Raw genomic sequence first — 18,336 nt, 5'->3', positions numbered from 1 at the left:
GGTGTTGGGTTTTTTGGTGGTGGGGTTTTTTCTTCTCCCCAGAACTGGAAACAGGTTTTGGAGCTGTATTTGGGGGTTTAAACTCCCATTTAGATTTCCTAAGTAATGTTAATTTGGCATAAATTTCTATGGTATCATGTCTTCCTGCTTCATGGAAGCAGAAAGAAAACAGAAAGGATTTAGGGGATGATTCTTGCCTGCATGAACTGGAGTAGCTTCATAAAACAAAGTTAATGAGGCTGTCAAGAATCTAGAAAGCACTGGAGACAGAGCTGAGTGGTAAACCTGGGCAATTCAGAACTTTGCTAATTTAAGGCACAGTGATGGAGTTGGAGTATCTGCCTGCCTTCTTCATGATGCTGGAAGTGGGGTTGAGCCACTATGGATTGTTTTCTCCTTGCAAGGCTGTAACCGGTTATCATAACTGAAGGACTGTATCTCCCTACAAGCGTAGAAGGTCCTACCCACCAGGTGGACCTGCATGATTATAACTAAAAGATAGAACCTTGTGCTGGGCATAAATCCCAAAATATCATAGAATCATGGAATTGTTAAATTTGGAAAAGACCTCTAACATTACTGAGACCAATTGATAGCCTAACATTGCCATGTTCACCATTAAACTATGTCCCCATGTCCCATAACTCCTTTGCTGTCTCTCAGCTTATTATTTTAGATTCCAGGGGCAAAGGTAACTAGCCCTGAGGGAAGTCCCACTGTACCTCTGCCTCTCCATTGCTCATGTCTTGTCCATGGATCAAGCCTTATTAACTTAACTATGGGCCTCAAACCACTAAGTCACCCATATTCTTATGCTTCCCCTTGCTCAGCATCCTTAACTGTCATATTTTTTTTGACAAATGACTTTCCTCTGCAATTTTCACCACCATATAATAAACAAAAAATATGGAGATTTACTGCTCTGCAAAATCTTTCCTCCCTTTTCTCCTTCATCCCCTTTCTCCTTTCCTCCTTCACAAATTGGCAAGGAAGCCGGTCCATAAACTTTAAAATTTACATCTGACCCTGCTCCCCTCCGGCACTCGGCAGCTTACTCTATTTCTCCCTCTCTTTATGCCTCTCTTTTTCCTTCCTGTAAAAATGGAGTCTTTGTGGCTGTGGAGAAGGGAAGCCCTAGCAGTGCTCTCATGACCCTTTTCATGGACAAGAAGAAATGTAATTTTCAGTGCAACTCCATCAACTTCTCTGGCATACTGCAGGGTCCAAATGGTAGCCTTTGGAGGAGAGAGAACCTATTTGCTATTTCCAAATGCAAAGGTGTTTCTTATGAAGAAATATCTTCCCTGATCCTTTCAGGATAGTCAGAATGTTTTTCTTCCTGGTCTGTGGGTACTACATTCCCTTCCTAGTTACTCTAGAAAAAGATGTCATCGTTCTCAGTGAGACAGCTGCCTGAGGGCCACAAAAGTTGTCTCGGCCCTCCACTCTGAAGCATATTCTGATACTGTTTCTGTTTTGTCATCCATTTTGCCTGTGATCCTTCATTATCCATTTCCCAAAGTGTTTCAAAGCTCATTCAACAGCCTCTGCCTGTGCCTGAAGTCACTGTGATGAGTACTGGGAGCAGATATTTTTGATGACTACAGCTTAAGTTGCTTCTGAGGTACTTATAATGCATAGCATTATTTTCTGGAAGGAATAGAAATCTGTGTTCATGGGCAAGGAACAAGCTATTCAAAGGCACGTATACAAGTTTGTGTGTTTGCAGGTGCACACCCAAAGGAGTTACAGTCCTGAATTATTTTTTATAATTTAGAAGAGAAACTAAAGTATGCAGGGACAAAATGGAAATAGGTTGCACAAACAGTGCAGTGGAATAAGGGTCCTTAAGGAAACACTTAATCATTTAAGTTCCTTTTTTTTCAGGGTGTTGTATCACATATGGCAGCAGGTCTCCAAACCTGAGACATAGTGAACCTATCCAGAGACACAGTGACAAATAGTTTCTTTCCCTGGAAGGCTTGCAGTCAGAATAGACCAGCTGGAAAAGAGTTACAGAATTAAATGTTTCTATTCTGTAAAGGCTTTGTTTCAGTACCCAAGGGAGGGAAAACCTAACTCATTCTCGATATCAAAAGTTGATGAAAGTGACTGAAATACAACAGAAGGGCGCAAAACCCACCATGGACACTGTAGGCACAGATTTACCAGCAGAATGAAGTGTGCTATAGCCCCCTCTTTCTCTTCCCTTTTTGTCAGAGCATCCTAAAGTCAGCATGTGTTGCTGCTGTCATACAACATAGACATGGTGATACAGCCCTGAATCCACTGTATTCACATACCAGGTATGAGAACAGAGGCCAGGGACACTCTGTGGTCCTGATGCTCTACTCATCTGGGCTTGAAAGGGAGAAGCCATGTAAATCATGTGAGTGGTGCATGCTAACTTTTTTTAGCTAAAACAACCAAGGGTAAGGACAGGTGATGGAGTGAAACTCCTGAAGTTGCTGCAAGCCATGTCTGTCACAGGGAACCTGTGAACCTGTGAGGATTTTGGGAAACTTGCTCAACTGAGCTGTATTTCATCACCTGAGCTAGACCACTGTTCTGCCAAGGGTAATTGTGAAGGGTATGTGTGGTTTCATGGACTTTCACATTTACCAGTAAATCTGATACATACTAATGACCATGAAGGGCTTACTTTTTTGCTGTTTCCCCTTAGGACTGATTAAGCTCATCTGTTTTGTTTTTTTTTGGTTTATATTCATTTGGCTTTGGAAGCATAATTTTAGGTGTCTGTCCAGCCACTCTGTGGTCTCTAGGTACATAATTCCCATTGACTTCAAGGGCAGTTAGATGTCCACTATCCTTTGAAAATCTCCAGGTCTTAATTTCACATTTGTCAGAGTCAATAATACTCCTCTGTGACGTATTTTATGAATCTAAACAGAGTAACCCATAAATTTTTTGGTACAGTTGTAGTGGGACTGTGGAAGTGCATCACACTTGATGAATATACATTTCCATGGAGTTTTCCATTAGGGTGATGCATTTGTGTCTCATGCACTTGTTGATACTGTGGGTAAATGGTAGATATCATTTTCTCCTTGCCTTGGTGTACCACTCTCAAAACTATTTTTTGTGCATACACAGTACCAATTACTGTCATATACATGGGCTGGCATAGAGCTGTTACACCACCTTCATGGATAGGCTTGGTGAATGTAAGTATTACAGAATTCAGATCTACCACTTCAAAAGCACCAAATTCTTCACTTTCATTGAAGGGCAAATCTTTAATTAGTAACACTTCAAGAAATTTTTGAGTAATTTTTAGCACTAATCCAATTCAAAATGAATGCTCGGTAGGAAAATATTCTCCTTACAGTCCAGTAGGGGGTAGTTACAATTACTCAGTTTATTTCAGTGTACAGTTTTACTCAATATGAGGATTCTGAAGGGTTATCTTTTTGTTTATGCATTTCACAAATTATCTTCTCTCCACGTTGCTTGCTAGTGGAGGCTTTTTGTCAAACACAGCAAATGCATCTTCTGTTAGTCAAATGAGATATAAGTGGAAGATACATGAGAATTCTGAAGTGATGTTTTCATATCAAGTGCAAGTTTCAGTGTTATCCTGAATTTCCCTTTAGTTCTCCATTTGCATGATTTTACCTGGCCTATTCAAATTAACTGTAAAAGCAGAATGCAAAATAGGAGTAGGAGCAACTAGTTAATGGAATCTGAGGCCAATTATCTTTTCTCTGAGAAGAGCTATCAGCAGTGTAGCAAGTGTGATGGAGACTTCGGCAAATAGCAACATCAGCTGGTTAGTACCCAACTGTGCTCAACATGTTGCAGCTGTGGCCAGTATCTGTATCCAGCCAAAGAGATGGGAAATGACATGGATGACTGAATATCAAATGGACAGTGATGAACTGCAGAGATGAGATACCTCTGGTGAATTTAAAACTATGGAGAGTGGTATTCAGGAAACCTGTGTGCATATACCTCTTAGGATTCTTTCCTTAGAGCAGATTTACTTATACATCTGCTTCTTTTTAGCTGATGGAGCTTCTATCTTTATTTTTATCATTTGGGTTTTTCTTTCACCCACCCTCCTAAGCTTCAGTCTTTCAGTACTTTTCTCTGATGTATTTCAGATATGCCCATCACCAAAATATTTTTAGCAACGAGATCATGCCAGTGAACACTTTCAAATCTTACAGAAAATTGCACCAATCAGTCCTGAAAATTAAATTCCAGGAAAAGCTTGATATACAGGGTAAATCATCTAGTGTTTACTAGGAGAAATTTTTTAACATCTGTACCTTAGAATGCAGATCAAGTCTTCCACTGGGTACTTAGGGGAGGTTGGGCCAGTATTAAAAACTAAAGGCAGGTGGGGAGAGAGTAGGATAATATGAACCCAAAGACCTTGTACTGGGGGCTTTTTTCCATAGCCAGCTTTTCTTGATCAGCTGCTTGTGTGCTGTAGAAGAGGCTGTTTATATTTCTTGTCTTAATATCCTTGAGTTAATTCCTGCCATGTAACTATCAGCCCTCTCACTTTGTCATCTTTTGCTCAGTGTACAGAGCAGCCCTTGATTCTCAAGTCTCTTTCTGGTCACTTTTGTTCATCAAAAGTGGATCCTGGTTTTTATGTCTGGGTTCGTATCTGCTGGTCTATTCTTGTCCAAGAGTAATCACAGGAATGTCCTCTGCCTTGTGCTCTCATGGTATCTCTGGATACTTACAGCAACTTGAATTTAGCATCTTTCATTAAAAGATATGAAGAAATTCCTGCTGGACCCAGTAATTCAGTGATTATGCTCTTTTCAGTGTTAAGAGAAGCAAGCTTTAGAGGCCTCATGTGATGTAACCAAGGTTATGCAGGGCGAGTGGCACAGTTTAAAGTGATCCACTCTGGCCCTGACTCCTGGTTCACTTTTGTAATGCTGGTTCAAGTTGCTTCCTATCAAATCAATGCTCATAATTCTTTCCTTAGTTGTTTATTGATTTTTTCAATGAATTGAATAGAAGTGTAGCACTCATTAGTTGAGATCTTTACACGGTATCTATAAAATTATCTAGATTCTTAGCTAGTGCATACTGGCACAGCTGAATCACATTCAATTAGTCTAAACTAATTTACACCAGAGGTTTGAAAAGTCAATAAGGGTATGAGAAAATGCCCTTCTCAGTGATAATTCTGCTTCTTGGTGCACATGGTTCCTTTACAGTCCTAATTCTGACAAAATGCTAAGAGAAGCCAAATTAATTTTTGTTTTGTTCCATTTTTAAATTGGAATCTCTTTTTTTTTCCTTTCACAAATTGTCTGTTATTATTATTCATTATGTGTCCTTTGATGAAAAATGATACATGAAGAATGGTTTCTATTACTGAATTATTTTTGCACATCATGCTTAATTCTGCAAATGAAGCAGATAAAGTCAATGAGGCTCAGTTAAGGACCAAAACTAATTCTGAAAGCTAATTATTTTCACAAGAGAGACTCTTGAAGACTATAAATTAGGAGGTTGCTATTCTAAGAAGTTTTGTCTTCAGCTCAGTTAGTTGCATCTCCAGGAGGGAGAGAGAAACAGAGAGAGGCCTGAGGCCAACCTGTTCCCCAGCTGAAGGTCTGACTGTTCAATTGGAATTGCATTGCTATTTTTTAAACAGGCCAAGGTACTTTGATGTTTCCTTTTCTGCTTTTTAAACCAAAATGCATCCATGGTACTGCTTCAAGTGCAAAAATAAAGGGAGGCACAAAAGTCAAAATGTTCCCCATTGAAACCTTTATATTACCTCAGCAACTGAGATCAGCTTTTGTATGGAAATTTACTTCAAAGATACTCTATTAGTATTGTAAACAAATTATATGAGTCAGAACCACTTCTAGATTAAAGTCTGATAAATGAGGTAGAAATAGACTTGACAGAGTAAGAAAGGCAGAAGAACCTCTTCTCCAAGCTCAAAGCAAACGTCCTGGCTGACCCTGTGGTGCACAGGTCCTCTTGGGACCATGTGAGGGCCACAAACATTGTCAGGTCCAACTTTGGACCTGCTGTGAATTTGGCCCTTTAGGTGTGTGTAAGCTGCTCACTGACCTCAAATACTGACTTTTGTAAGCCATTGTGTATGATTTCTATTTCAGATAATTTTTAGAAGTACAGAAATGCATTTTCACTGTCTGAATCTCTGTTTTGAAGAGAATCTTATTTTCCACATAAGGGAAAACGAAAACATTGTACCAAGCAAGTAAACATTTTAAAAACATGTCTGAATGCATCTGTTCTTCCCTCAGAAGTGTGTGTTAGGCATCTCCAGAGCTGCCTGAGGAAGGCAGATGTCTAATTCTTACTGGCACTTTTGAAGGTCTTAGTCTGTTATTCATTTTTTTCACTTGTTCAGATTCCATAAAGACCGAGGCAAAAAAAAAAAAAAAAGGCTGTACACAAAAAGCCACTGGGAGTGCATGTAATTAATTGAGCCAAGGAAATATGCCTTATACTCTGAGCAGCATGAACAGTTGCTGCCAGTTTTGACACTTTGTGTGTAGTCCTGGAACAGTTATGGCTATTTCAATCCTCTGCTGGGACACTGATGGTTTCAGGCAAAAATAATTTTAGTCTGAGATGCATTTGTACAGGATGTCATACAACCAAGTCCTCAATCAAGTAACAATTCAATACAGCAATAATAAAATTCAGTTGTGACTGTTTCTTTCTTTCTTTCTTCCTTTTTCTTACTACTTCACTCTTACTGCCTTTCCCCTTCCTATTATTCCCTTGCAGAGAGGAATACTTGTTGAGTTTTCTCTCACACACACAATTTACCTGCTGAGAGGTAGCCCACAGCACCTCTCAGCTGTCATTTTCCTGCTGTTTTACCCTCTTCACTCTGCACCATGGGCAGGCCAGGGCAAATCTCACTGTTTCTTCAAGTCACTAGTGCCCAACAAAGTCTCTTGTACCTGCTCATGCTGGCTTTCTCCAGATCCTTCTGTTCTTCCATTTCGTGCCCAAATCCTTGACAAAACCATTCTCCAGTACTACTTTGCTAGCTGCAGATTTAGTTATACATCACATTAAACCTCTGTTTGTATAGAAGGCATCATGTATGTTTTTTACCTCTGCTGTTTTCCTGCCATTTTGTGCAGCTGTCACAATGTGTTGAAGAGGAACGACACAAAGTGGTTGGTTCTTTTCTTCAGTTTACTGTCTTCCATTTTCTTTTTCTTTTTTTTTTTTTTCCAGAGGCTCAGCTGCCCCAGCAGCAGCAGGATGTCAGAGCACAAAGGAAAATAATTTCTGCAGGGTTATGGAGGAGAACTGTTAAGTTGTATTTGGGAATGGATATAGCCAGAATTATATTTTTCCTGTTATTTTCTTGAGCCATTAATATACCTGGCTTACAGCTTATTAATCTACAACTGTTGCTCTGGTTTTAGAGATGAAAAACTTTTTATGTCAATCTTGGTTATTAATATGGTCAAATCCTTAAAGAGAGATATAATTTACTTCCCAGGCTTTCTCCATGAACTGCACATCTTTGTGTCACTCTCCCTGCTACTCTGAGCTCAACAGATGGCTCTTTGAATGCAGGTGGTATTTTTTCTTGCTATTGGAAAAAATATATTTACTGCTCATTCTGGCACTCATGAAATAGATTGTAACTTTAAAGAAATATATTTAAAAATATAAATAAAATGCCTGTAAGAGTTATTGCCAAATTGATATTGAACCAAAGGCACCCATTCAAGTGATCAGCAGCCAGAAATTAAGTGTATGAGCCAAGAGTATTGAAAGAACCATTAAGAATGTTAAAAAAATAAAAGAAGCAGATAAATCTCGTACTGTAATGAATGATAGCCAAGGAACATCTAATCATATCAGGGTAGCGTTTACTGAAATAACTCACCCAGACAAAAATGAAGAACATGAAAAAGATGGTGTAAAAATTATTGGATTTTTTTTTTTCTGACAATTTTTCATTAATCTCCAAGAAAGAATAAGGATTTATTTGAAACAAATTAAATTAAGTGGTGAGCACTAGAATACGGTTCTTCTTGTTCTTGGTCTGGCTATAAAAACACATTCTCAGTAAATGCATATTAAGGGTTATAGGGGAGTATGTGTTTACATTTTTCCAACCACCTCTCCCTATTAAACCAACATGCAGAACAACGACTATGTTCAATTGGAAAATTGATCACTGCTGTAGGAAAATGTGAAATACATGAGACATCAGGCAAAAGACACACAACAAACATTCAACACCGTGTCTATAGGCTTACATTCTTTGTTTAATCTACCTAGATGTTTTGCTTTTAATGGCAATATGCCTGGAACTTCCTGGATGTAATTAAGTATGATGTGGAGAAAGTGAGTCTGGGCATATTGTGAAAAAATGACTTAAAAAAATGAATGTTTACCAACAGATGGGGCCAAAGTTTGGCTTCTTCACTGTACAAATACAGATTTATAGGGTCTTACCTCAGCAAATGCTCATCTTTTCTGTTGTGTACTTTAAGGGGGAGTAACCTTCTTCATTTCTGCTAGAGTTCTATTGATGTCATCAAAGTTATGGCAACATAATCTGGTGATCTGAAGGCTCTGGGAAATGTCTCTCCCATGAAAGAGAGTTCTCTCTGTGTGTAACCCATAAGAAGAGATGGACCGTGCATTTTGTTTCAACCACATTCTGTAGTCAGTAAACACTTTTAGATTCAAGCTGGATCTGGTACATATTTACTGATTAGGGAGCAGCTGGCTTGAAACTTAGAGCTGGATGGAATGAAATTTGCTTTTAGAACTTGAAAATTAACTGCAAGCTGTGGTAAGGACCTAACAGATTAATTTTTGTTCAGTTATATCATGTGTTATGTACATACTCTAAGATCATGGAACTGGCCAGTCAATGAGCAAGAAGTTATTTATTATGAGCAAATGAGCATTAACAATTGAAATGTTTATTTTTGCTTGAATAATACATGAGTTCACTGATGTGCTGCTGCTGGCTGGTCCTGCAGACACTTACACATGTGGGTGTAATGTTCCTTTGGGGCTCGTTTGCTGCTGGGCCACTCCTACAGAGATGTGACAGGGCTACTTGTTGCTACCAGTCATTGCTAACTGTACACAAACCACTCTGTACATAGTACTGGCAGAGGTGTCAGCTTTCACAAATTCCTTCTCCGTAAGGTGATAGGAAATTGAGCTCAGAAAATCTGGCACCTCTGCAAAATCTTTAATTTGCACGCAGCTCCGTTTCCTACCCACCTATTGGCGATCTAAATCAGTGGTCAGGAAACAAATGCATTTCTTTTTTTCTCTTTTCTTTCCCCCAGATTTCTGAATCACTGATCCAGAAACTGAACCAAAATCTGGTCCATTTTGAGTTGAAGCCAGGAGTTCAAATCCTTGTCCATGCTGCCCATTTAACAGCGGGTTAGTATCCCTTTTCTGTGTATACATTTTCTGTCACTCTGTAGCACAGCAAGCAATAGATTGATGGTAGGAGTGTTCTATTAGCTGAATTTTAAGCATTTCTTATTTTTATATCACAGTAACAGCACAGTGTGTCAGCAAACATTAAAATGCCTATTTTACCTCACCTTTTTATATCACACCAAAAAGATATAGTGACTTTTGCATTTAAAGCTAACCCTTTTGTTTTCTTATGTGAAAGAATTTACTGGCTTTGGCAGAAATGTGGTATAAGAAGCAGTAGAAATGTTTACTTTGTGGCTATCTCTGAAATATTCAACAGGTAAGCAGCACCATGACATTTTCAGCCTGAGTCACACAGGGCAAAGGTTACCAGCTAGCCTTGGGTACGTACAGATATTCTGGAGTCAACAAACATTCAAAGCTACTAAACACAGTTCAGATGTTGTTCATCAGTCTGAAAGACTAGAATCAATATATATATGCACAAAAAAAAGATTAGGCCATTTGGACTTTAACTAATCCTCTCTCAAAATAAGTCATCTCCAAAGTCCTAACCTTTAATTATTGTCTTTGTCTATTCTGCATGTTAAAACCTCGTTTCACAGCACAGGCCCTATTGAACTATTACAAGAGATGAGACAAATTGATCCGTGCTTGGGATTGTTAGGAATTCATTTTCCCCAGGAGCTGCTGATAATTGTGATCAGTTGGTGTCACCTTCTTTTGCTAACCTGCAAACTAAAAGTTTTAGTTCATTTGTACTAACGAACTTCTCTCCAAAAATCTTTATGTGTCTGCCCAACCTGGTGTCAGTCCACATGCAGCCTTGTCTATAAAGTAAGGAAAAAGAGACTGTTACCAGAGAAGTAATCCTTGGCCTGAATTTTCAGCTATGACCAGAGATACATACAATACATACTTTCAGAAGATGCTCAGTGTCTGTCTCTTAAAAGAAATGTATCTGAAAGCATCTTAATGTGAGCTTCAAAAATGGAGTTACCTGCAATTGCTCATAATTTTTTCAATTTGTCTCTGGACATTTACTCTGCCAATGCACATGGCTGTTTTCTATTTTGATCAATATTTATTAAACTCAAGGTCAAATCCTGAATGAACATTTATGTATGACTACTCTGGCCTTGAATGTCCTATAGGTCTTTTTCAAAAAATTATAGCTAAAAAGAATCATATTAGATATTCCTGGAAAGGCTCATCTTTACCCCTTGCTACTGAAGGGACGTTCCTGATTTCATCTACAGGAAACAGAGGACACTTAAAATCACTTATCCAGCTCTGCCTTTATAGGAAGTGAATTTGGATCCAAGTTTTCTGCTGTTTGTAGGAGCCTCCTGGAGCTTCTTAGAGAGCAGTTCTGGACATCTCTGCATGAGGGAGTACACAGGGTCCCCAGCTGCTCCATGTTCAGAGCTGACTAAAATCTGGGTAGCTCCAGTTCTGAAGCCATGTAATTAGTGGAGGTACTGCAGTGCTTTTCTAGGCTACTAAACCTTGTCTGCCACTCTGAATGAACTAAAAGGCAGGGTCTATCACTGTGACTTACTGCCATGCTAAAAGCCAGTATGGCCTCCAGGTATGTGCTGTTCTGTTTCTTGCTAGCTCAGGCTGAAGCAGAGGGTGTTTGGCTCAGACACAATCTTTGTGCTCACCAAAAATGCACATTTTTATTTGTATTTACACACACACCAGGAATGAGTACTTTTTGATCATAATATATTCAAACACACATTTGTTCTGCAAGGTATGCTTTGTTATGCTTCCCTTCTAAGCCACTGGTGATTGCTGTGACTGACCTCACAGAGTCCTATAAGAACACTACAGGATTTTGTCTCTTGCAGAAATAAGATTCAGTAAGAATGCAAAATGAGCTTAGATGGGCAAACTAGGTATTAAAAAACCCAGACAGCAGCCACTGTGAGGTCTTTGAGGGAATATGACTCCTTAACAAGCTGCAGAGGTCATGACTCTGTTCTCTGTCTAAGTAAAAGGCCCAATTTCATGACATCAAAACTTGGGAATACTTTAAAATTGGATAAAAAGCCATGTGAGATTTACTTCTCTGCTGAAAGCTATTGTTTTTGTTGTCAGGGAATAAGAAGAATTGTCCTTTAAAAATCCAAGCTTTTTAAAAAAAATTAAATAAAATAAAGCAGGGAAACCTGGAACACAAGACAACCCCAGAAGCAGTCCCTATAAAACACAATCCAGGGGATGCACAGGGTGCAGAGGTTCTGCTCTGGTCTGTGGTATCCCTTCTTTCCCAGCCTTTTTACTATGACTTTGTGCTGGACTCTGACAGCTATGGGCTGTAGTTGGCTGAAAACAAAGCTGAGCATGTGTTTTTCAAAGTATTCATGTATGTATATGTATTTCTGCATTAATGTTACCATGCCTCAGTGCACATGTGTGTTCCTCCCTGTGTATGGCTATGCACAACAGCAATTTCTGCAGCAGAGAAGCTGCAGGGAACAAAAGTTCAGGTATCTAAACTAGCTTGATGTGGATATTCAACACCAGAACGTGTAGAAATGGGTCTTTGTGAGTGTGTGTTGTATGTGGGCATGTACGTTCCCTGGAGCACAGAAGAATGACAGGCATTGACCTCAGCACATTTCATACCTCTGTCTTCTTTGTTCAGCCCACACTGGAAGAAGGATCCATTTATGGCAATTATAGACAACAGATTGCAATTCATTCATCATGTTCATTCCTTCTTCTATGAGCTAAAAAAAAACAAAACGTCTCCAGCCCAACAGACAACAACCTTAACTCCAAGGCAGAGTAAAATATGCCAGTATTCCTCACAAAACAGTTAAATAGCTGTTTATTACTGGGCTCTCAGTGCAGCATTATAGCAAGAACCTTGAGTGATGCTGAATCTGAATTGGTTGGAAAGCCACTTTGTTATCCCACAGAACTGAAGAGACCCACAAAATTACAGATGGAGAGGGGACAGACTGGAGATGTGTAATAATAGTAACAAACGTGGATAGTGCCTTCCTAAATCTTCGTTCGCGAAGCCTAGTCATGAATTTCATCCCAGTGCCTTCCCTTTCTGAGGATAGCCTGCTAGGTGTGGAAAGGAGAAGGTTTTTCACTTCTCTTTGTAAATTTTGGCTTTATCAGTCTGGGTGCGAAACTGAAAAAATGTTCACGTGATGTGCGTGCATTAGTAAGTACTTGCTTGTATGTGTGTGTTTCCTTGTATGCATTTTTCCTCTGGTTTAGGATGGGTTTGTTCAGTGCACGTGAAGAGGTGAAAGAGGTAAAGTTGTGTTTGCCAGTGGTTCAAGTCAACTTTCACTGCCTTACAGAGGAAGGCACTACCTATGCCATGTTCTGTGTGCAATGCAGAACAGTCAGTGAGGACAGTACCTTCTGTGTGTTAGCTCTTTGTAATGGCACAGCTACAGCTGCATGTCTGCAGGATACTGTATTAGTGTCTGTATGAACAACTGACACTTGCACCTAGGTGTGAAACTTCTTGGATACTTGGCACCTTTCTGTCTGTGTGTGTGTGTATGTCTGAGTGTTGGAAACTGTTTAATACAATTCACTTTGTATTTCTGGGAAATCCACACTTCTGCATAGTTTGGATGGCCTTACTTTTCAAAAGGCTATGACCCAATGGTGAGCAAAACTCTGAGAAGTACAGAGAGACTCTTTGTCTGATTAGGATTGGTTTTGGTGTTTGGGGTTTTTTGTTTGTTTTTTTTTTTTTTCTTTTTTCTCTTGAATCTGTGCACTGTCTTGCATGGAAGACTTGTGTGAGAGAGGTCAGGGCACCAGGGAAAAGAGAGTAAAATGTGTTCAGATGAGTAGGAGAGGGATAAAGGAAGAAAACGAAAATGTCAGAGACGTGACAAGAGCTTGCCATGGACACTGAGGCAGTGTCTGTGAAGGCTACTGCCTTTCTGGTAGGGAAGTAGCAGAATTGAGCAGAAAACAATACATTAAGTGGACACTGTTCTTTAGTAAAACTGAGGAGCCAGTCACTCCTTATTCACTCTGCATTGGGAGCTACCCAGACTAGCTCTACACAAAATAGAGAGCCAGCTTGACAAGTTAGCTCATGGGTAGCTCGAGGATCAGCCAGAAAATGCCAGATTTGGTACCCAAGTGACCTTATTTACAACTACCTTAGATAATTGCAGTATAAGAGAGTATGTTTTGGGCATCCTCTCATAGGACAGAGAAGGCCTCTAAGGAGAAAGCTGTGGGACTTCATATCAAGGGGTATGTTTAGCACTACAAGTGATTTTAACCTGTGTTTCTTCCCAGGTGGATTAGGAAGGGAGAGAAGGTCTGGAAACATGTGAACAGATGAGATCTGCTACAAGTGCAATAAGAGGGGAGGATGAACTGTATTTCTGGAGGGAGCAGCTTTCACTTCAGGCTGGGGTGGCTCTAACCTTCTCTTCTCTTGCAGCTCCCCTAGTGGACCTCACTCCCAGTCACAGTGGTTCAGCTATGCTGATGCTCCTCTCTGTCGTTTTTGTGGGACTAGCTGTGTTTGTAATCTACAAGTTCAAAAGGTATGGCCATCCTTGAACCATTTCCTTCTCACCATCGCTGCCTTTCACTGAGGTGTTTGGGCTTTGTTTTGCTGGGTTTCTTTTTTGGAGTGAGTTGTTTCTTGGTTTGTAAAAGCTGATGCTACATCATCTGCCAGATACCACACAATGATGGTTTCTGTTAATGTTTTAGGAAGATTCCTGGCCTTAATATATATGCACAGATGCAGAATGAAAAAGATCAAGAGATGGTCAGTCCAGTCAGTCAGAGGGAAAGCATACCTAATGTCCCTCAAAGTGAGCTGATGAGCCATGAGCAACTAGTAGATGAGAAGTTGGAAGTCCACCCCATAGGTAAATAACTTGCAGCATCCTGCAGCTGGTCAGACTCTGACTTATAATTGGCTAACCTTTTTCTCAGCCTCCCCCCTTCCCGTATTCCTGCACAATCCTCCTCCCATCCTCTTCTGCTGCAACATTAGTTTTGCTACAGGAAACCTTGCTAACTCTTCCCCCTCCCTCACTGCCATGTGATGAAAGGGAGGGGAACAACTTTAGACTTTTTCTCTCTCCTAGTTGCTCTACGTAGATCCCCTCCCCTTCTCAAAAAATCCTGCTGGCAATGTAATTTATTTTGCTGGGGCTGATATAGTTGCGGGGCTAAGCCCCACATCCAGAAGGACTTCAGCCACCCTCACCTGGAACACGGAGGTGAGCAGGTGATTTGGTAAGTCATATCTAAAAGCTAAATATCTATTGATGTTTTGACTGCTGCCAGACCTTGTTGCCAGCAGCGATGCTAGTCTGGCTGATTCACAGATAAATTGAGCAAAACCTGGGATCTCAGCACTGGACACCTGGGTTTGCCCTCAGGCTAATTTCTCCCAAGACCTCTGTGGTTGAGTATTTCCAAAAGCAGGACCTAAAGTGAACAGACTTGGAGAGGGCATTCTAGGATCAGTCACGCATTTGCTCATATGTTTTCTGTTATCCTGACTACAGTAGAAGTGTTGGGATGGAGAGGGAGGTTTCAGACATGTTCTGCTAAAGCCAGTGTTGCTTGGGCATTGCTCAGCTTCACTATCATGATGTGATAGTTCTGCAGGCCCAACCCAGAGGTACAGTGCAGGACCCCTGCGAATAAGGACATGGAGCTATTTTAGAGGAATTAAAGGGAAAAGGCTGCCCAGAGATGTTGTGGAGTCTCCTTCTCTGGAGATATTAAAAACTCTCCTGACCACGATCCTGTGCAACCTGCTTTGGGTGAGCTTGTTTTAGCACAGGGGTTAGACCAGATGTTTTCCAGAGGTCTATTCCAACCCCAACCATTCTGTGATTCTGTGACTTAGACAGAAGTGAAGCATAGTTGTAACTGAGATCCCTTATTTCCACAATTTCATCAGCTTAAATAAACCTTAGGTCTCACCTGAGGATTCCCTAAAATGTATGGGAGTGTTTGCTAAAGTAGGTTTGGAGTCATATCTACTATAGAGAGGAGCAAGGAAAAGGGCAATTAAAGGAGGGAAATTGATATGCTAAGACTGTGGCCTGTGAAACAACCTGGGAGAAAAAAGAAGAAAGAGCCTTGATGAAACTGTGTCTAAACTGGAAGCTCCACTGCAGTCAATGCTGATCTCTCCTCATCTGTTCACTAAGGAGATCTTGTAGCTATTAAAAGCTTTTAAGCAGCTATTCATCAGCAGACCTGGACATCCCTGCTTACCAGAACACAGGACAGAGTGAGGGACCAACCTTCCCATGTGGTATTCCCCATACAGAGCAACCCCAGGCCACAGTCCAGAACCCAAGGAAAGGAAATGCAACCAAGGTAGTCTGGACAGAGGACTTCCAAAAAGCTTGTGGATCACCAAGAGGTTTCAAGCCAAGACCCGGAGCGGTGGGTCCTAACTTTAACTATTCTTTTTTACATTTGTTTGGTTTGGTTTTGTTTTTTTTTCCCCAGAAACCTCCAAGGCAAAATCAATGCTAAGGGAGAAACACCCAATTTCAAGTCGGGAACTCTCTTTCTACAGGCAGATGGGCTTTGAGCTTCCCCTTTCTGAAAAACTGTGATGGTGATGGTTCATGTCGTTCCAGGAGCAGGGAGAGATATGTTTTCATGGGTCATTCAGACTGAAGCAGCAAGTGTCAGTAACCTGCTAGCTCTGTTCAAGGTTCCTTTGAAACTGCTTTTGCTGGTGTTGGAAGTTTAAACCCTTGAAGCCTCTAGATAAAGAGAAGTCAAAAGCCAACTTGGGAGTAGGTTTTCAATTGGTCCAGCTGTAGAATTTCTGGCTTTCTACAATAGCCAGAGTTTTATGCGTTTCTCAGCTGTGCTACTGAACACTATTGAACCAGAAATTGGCTTTTTACAACTCTTGTTTTGCACCTGTAATTGCAGTAACGAGCACAAAAGTTAAATATGTGGGATACATAGACTCAATTATGTATCAAAAGGAATCAGTCCACCAAACTTCCTAAAAGCATTTTTCTATCCTGTCAGTAAGATGAATGAGAAAACTGAATCCCAGCTCATTGACAAAATGAAGACGTCTGGACCTAGGTGTGAACAGAATAGAAAGTGCAAAGGCTCTTCACTCTCCTATACAACAACCTCATCTGTTTCTGGAAATCAGCAATTTCTTTTTTAATGAGTTTTCTTTCTTTTGGGAAAACAGAGCAGGACTGTAATTGGGTGTTTCTCTTTTGTATGCTTGTTCAGAAACCAGTTTTTTAGAATACCTTTGACTAACATTCAGGGATACTTTCTTGGAGGAATCTGAATTAATGTCCTTGCATCATTTAATTTTTCTCTCCAAACTCTGGTAGCATAAACCGCCCCCCCCCTCCCATATTTCTATTTTCTGGATGTGAGCAAATGCAAAGCTTAAGGTTATTTATGAAATCTCCAACACCTTATCATTGCAAATGAGTTACACATTTCCTCTGAGGACCTCAACCCCTCCTTCCCTCCACCCCTCTGCTCTGGCCTCTCCCTCTTCTGTTCAACATGGGTGAATCATCTTCATTAGCAAAAGAACAGGACATCACCTTCGGTGTTTTGAATGACAGGAAAACATTTCTGGGAAGAATGTGTCAGTCTGGAGAAGTTGAATCCCAAAGGCCAGCAAGGTGATACCTTCAAGCATCTTCCTTGGCTAAATATGCTTGTTATTTACTGACTCTAATTTTGTTCTTTCTTTGCCACAGGAAGTATTTCCACAGCTGCTGAGTCCCAGAGCACAAAAGAAATCCCTACCTATGTAAATGGTTGAATTGAGGACACCAATATCTGTATCTAAAAAAGGAGGAGAGCTCACTGCATTTGGACTTTTTAATTCTTCAGATGACAAAGGGTTTTTAGCTTTAAGCCTGTGCATGTGGACATTATACTGAGATCATAGTGGAACTGCATTGTACAGGTGTTCAATTTTAGTGGGGGGTGGGGGGAGAGGAACTGGTACCACTATTCACTCCTGCGGCCCTTCCCCTCACCCTTTCACTCTCTTTTTTCTGATCTGTCTCTAATTTGTAGAAAATTCATAATGATATAGGCCAAGAATATGCATGGGGGTCTCTTCTTTAGGGAGAGGGGTGGGCTGGGATGTGGGGGGAGAAGGACTAGGGAAGTGGGAGGGAGTGTTTAGGGTTCTTGGCTTTAGATTTAACTGCTCTTTTAGCACTTTGGGCTGCGGGAGGGTTAGCCACCCCAGCAGACTTTCCTTGGACACACAAAAGAATCACACTGGAGTTTAAAGGCGCTGAAAATATTCTTGGTCAGTCTGATTTATGTCTTTGTTTGGACTCTGCCCTTCATTCCTCTAGCTGCAGCTGCTTTCTGTGCCCTACAGCTGTGAGGAGGCTCAGTGTGGATGATCCCACCTGCGAGGCCAAGCTCTTTCTGACACAACTTTCTTAGCCTACTCACACCAAGGCATCCCACTGATAGCACCATGGGAAGATAACTTTGCCTCCTAACCTTGAACAGAACAAGCATGCATTGCAGGCAGGGAGGGAGGTCTGTCCATGCTGCAGTTGCAGGAGGTTATTGCCAGCAAGAACTTACACTGTACTTTGTACCAGCCTTACACCTTCAATTTTGGCTAAGACAAAGCCCTAGCAACACCCTCAGCTCCATGTAGTGCTAATGGCTGAATTTGTCTGAGGAAGTTCCAGGAGATCTCTACATTTTTGGAGTCACCCAAAAACCTGTCAGTTTTTTTGAAAGACACCTTGTCCATAGAATAGGGAGCAGGGAAAGGTCTTTGCACAGTTTCCCGTGGCCATCTTAGTACCCCTAATTGCTGACAAGCTCCTACCACTGTGGGCGGAAGAGAGAGAATTTGGCCTGAGACTGTTGCCATGCACTTTGAGCCTCAGCACC

General features: G+C 40.8%; 1 protein-coding gene across 1 annotated transcript in view; it reads left to right on the top strand.

Annotated features, from left to right (window-relative positions):
- Positions 1-17,520, top strand: part of LOC103753888 (VPS10 domain-containing receptor SorCS1) — a 191,189-nt gene extending 173,669 nt beyond the window's left edge. Inside the window, exons 24-27 of the mRNA XM_029958578.1 lie at positions 9,318-9,417; positions 13,868-13,973; positions 15,731-15,849; positions 17,163-17,520. Of these exons, the coding sequence (XP_029814438.1) occupies positions 9,318-9,417; positions 13,868-13,973; positions 15,731-15,849; positions 17,163-17,227 (390 nt within the window). The 3' untranslated portion in view covers positions 17,228-17,520. The remainder of the gene's footprint in view (positions 1-9,317; positions 9,418-13,867; positions 13,974-15,730; positions 15,850-17,162) is intronic.
- Positions 17,521-18,336: the final 816 nt, after the last annotated feature.

The sequence above is a fragment of the Manacus vitellinus genome, unplaced genomic scaffold, assembly GCF_001715985.3.
Source record: "Manacus vitellinus isolate BGI_N305 unplaced genomic scaffold, ASM171598v3 scaffold_15_pilon, whole genome shotgun sequence".
Taxonomy (NCBI): Eukaryota; Metazoa; Chordata; class Aves; order Passeriformes; family Pipridae; genus Manacus; species Manacus vitellinus.
Note: the sequence above shows the minus strand (reverse complement) of the source record. Positions and strands in the feature narration are given on the sequence as shown.